This window comes from Bos indicus x Bos taurus, chromosome 3, assembly GCF_003369695.1.
Source record: "Bos indicus x Bos taurus breed Angus x Brahman F1 hybrid chromosome 3, Bos_hybrid_MaternalHap_v2.0, whole genome shotgun sequence".
Classification (NCBI taxonomy): Eukaryota; Metazoa; Chordata; class Mammalia; order Artiodactyla; family Bovidae; genus Bos; species Bos indicus x Bos taurus.
In genome coordinates this window covers 119,265,568-119,267,731 of record NC_040078.1, presented here as the reverse complement: position 1 = coordinate 119,267,731, position 2,164 = coordinate 119,265,568, and the positions used below count along the sequence as shown (strand labels likewise).

At 49.6% G+C, this 2,164-nt stretch overlaps 1 protein-coding gene across 1 annotated transcript; it reads left to right on the top strand.

Moving 5' to 3' along the window:
* The first annotated feature begins 361 nt into the window (after positions 1-361).
* Positions 362-1,368, top strand: LOC113890544 (olfactory receptor 12-like). The gene has a single exon (XM_027538381.1). It carries the CDS (start codon positions 418-420, stop codon positions 1,366-1,368), a length of 951 nt encoding a protein of 316 aa, XP_027394182.1. The 5' UTR covers positions 362-417.
* Positions 1,369-2,164: the final 796 nt, after the last annotated feature.

Sequence of the window (2,164 nt, the reverse complement as noted above, 5' to 3'; positions counted from 1 at the left end):
CTAATGACTTGGTTCTTTGCATCAGGTGGCCAAAGTATTGGAGCTTCAGCATCAGTCCTTCCAATGAATATTGAGGGTTGATTTCCTTTAGGATTGACTGGTTTGATCTCCTTGCAGCCCAAGAGACTCTCAAGAATCTTCTCCAGCACCACAATTCAAAAGTATCAATTCTTTGTTGCCTGTCCTTTTTTATGGTCCAAGCATACTTAGGAATTAGAGGATATGTTTATGTTTCAGGTCAGCTGGAGCTCATCTAAAAGAAGGGTGGGTATCTAGTTGTCCCTTGGTCATGGGGCAGTGGGTTACTGAGGGGATCCTGTTCTCCAAAATAATACAACCTTGTGACCTTGACCTGCTCCTTCTCATTTGCTCCCACCTGCTTTCTGCTGTCTGCTGCTTCTTGCCTTGCTGAGAGCCATGTCACCCTATGGGAACGGAAACCTCTCGGTGATGCCTCTGCAGGAGTTTGTGCTGGATGGGTTTGGGGGTGGCCCACAGACCCAGGCCCTGCTGTTTACTCTGTTCCTTGTTCTGTACTTGGTGGACGTCCTGGGGAACCTCACCATGATCGTGGTCATCACGCTGGATGCCCGTCTGCACTCCCCAATGTACTTCTTCCTCAAGAACCTCTCCTTCCTGGACTTGTGCTACTCATCTGTCATCTACCCCAAGGCCCTGTTTGACTTAATGTCGTCGACCAAGGTCATCACCTTTGCAGGATGTGTCACCCAGTTTTTCTTCTTCTCCACCATGATCACCACTGAGGGATTCCTCTTGGCCGTGATGGCCTATGACCGCTTCATGGCCATCTGCAACCCCCTGCTTTACCCCATCTCCATGCGCCCCTCGGTCTGTGCCCTCCTAATGCTGGGCTGCTACTGTGGGGGCTCCTTCAACTCCATCCTGCAGGCCAGCTTCACATTCAGCCTCCCGTTCTGCAGCTCCAACCACATCGACCACTTCCACTGTGATGTGCCGCCTCTGCTCAAGCTTGCTTGTGCTGACACTACGACGAATGAGCTGGTCATGTTTGGTCTCTGTGGCCTCGTAATTGTGGGCACTATACTTGTGGTCCTTGTCTCCTATGGCTACATCACAGTGACCATCCTGAGGATTCGTTCAGGAGGAGGGAGACACAAGCTCTTCTCCACCTGTGGCTCCCACATAACAGCTGTGTCCCTCCTTTATGGGACTGCATTTATCATGTATGCCCAGCCAGGAGCTCTGCAGTCCATGGAGCAGGGCAAGGTGGTCTCTGTCTTCTACACCCTGGTCATCCCGATGCTCAACCCCCTCATCTACAGTCTGAGAAACAAGGACGTGAAGGATGCCCTGTGGAGACTGAGCCAGAAACACACAGCAACGTGAAGGAGGGTGACTGGAGAGACTGGTTTTCCTGAGAGCAGGATAATAGGGCTTCGGAGGAGGCCCTGGGTTTAGTTTGAGGAATTAATTCCTCATTCATTTAATTTATTCTTTCATCCTATATTTTATTTAATCCTTCTTGGAAGCATATCCTGGACAAAAAAATACTGCAAGTGTGAGATGCAAAATGAATAAGGCATTTACTTGCCAACAGAAAATTAATATCCTTAAAGGGTAAGACTCCAATCTCAAAGTCTGGGTAACAGAGTGGGCAGAGTGGTGAGCAGAGAGTCTCTGAAATAGCATATGTGTCAGAATTCAACATCCTTCACTGAAGACATGATACTACACAAACTCTGATGCCTCCTCCTTCACTTCACTTCACTGAATCCATGTAAATATGTGCTCTGCATTCTCCCCTCGGCCACCTAGAAGGAGGGCATTGGTAGGCTCAGCTTTGCCCCTTCCGTAGTGATAACATGGGGGTCAATTACAGGGAGTTAGGAAGACCATGCTTACCCTCAGTGCTGCAGCGGGCAGTTCCTCCCCTCCCCCTTCTGTTCACTGATGCTACCACCCAACAAGACAGCAGGGAACACCTCTGCTCCTGCTTTGGATGCTCCTAGTGCTCCCTGTCTTGGGTTTCTCCCCTTAGGAGTCCCAGAGATGCCCTAAATCCATAGTTCTACTGATCCTTCACAACCCAGCCTGACAGGTGACAGTGTCCTGGCTAGTTAAGACCACAGAAAATGGTGCTTTGTTAGCACAGGTATCTCTGAATAAGGAGGAAGGTCCTGGT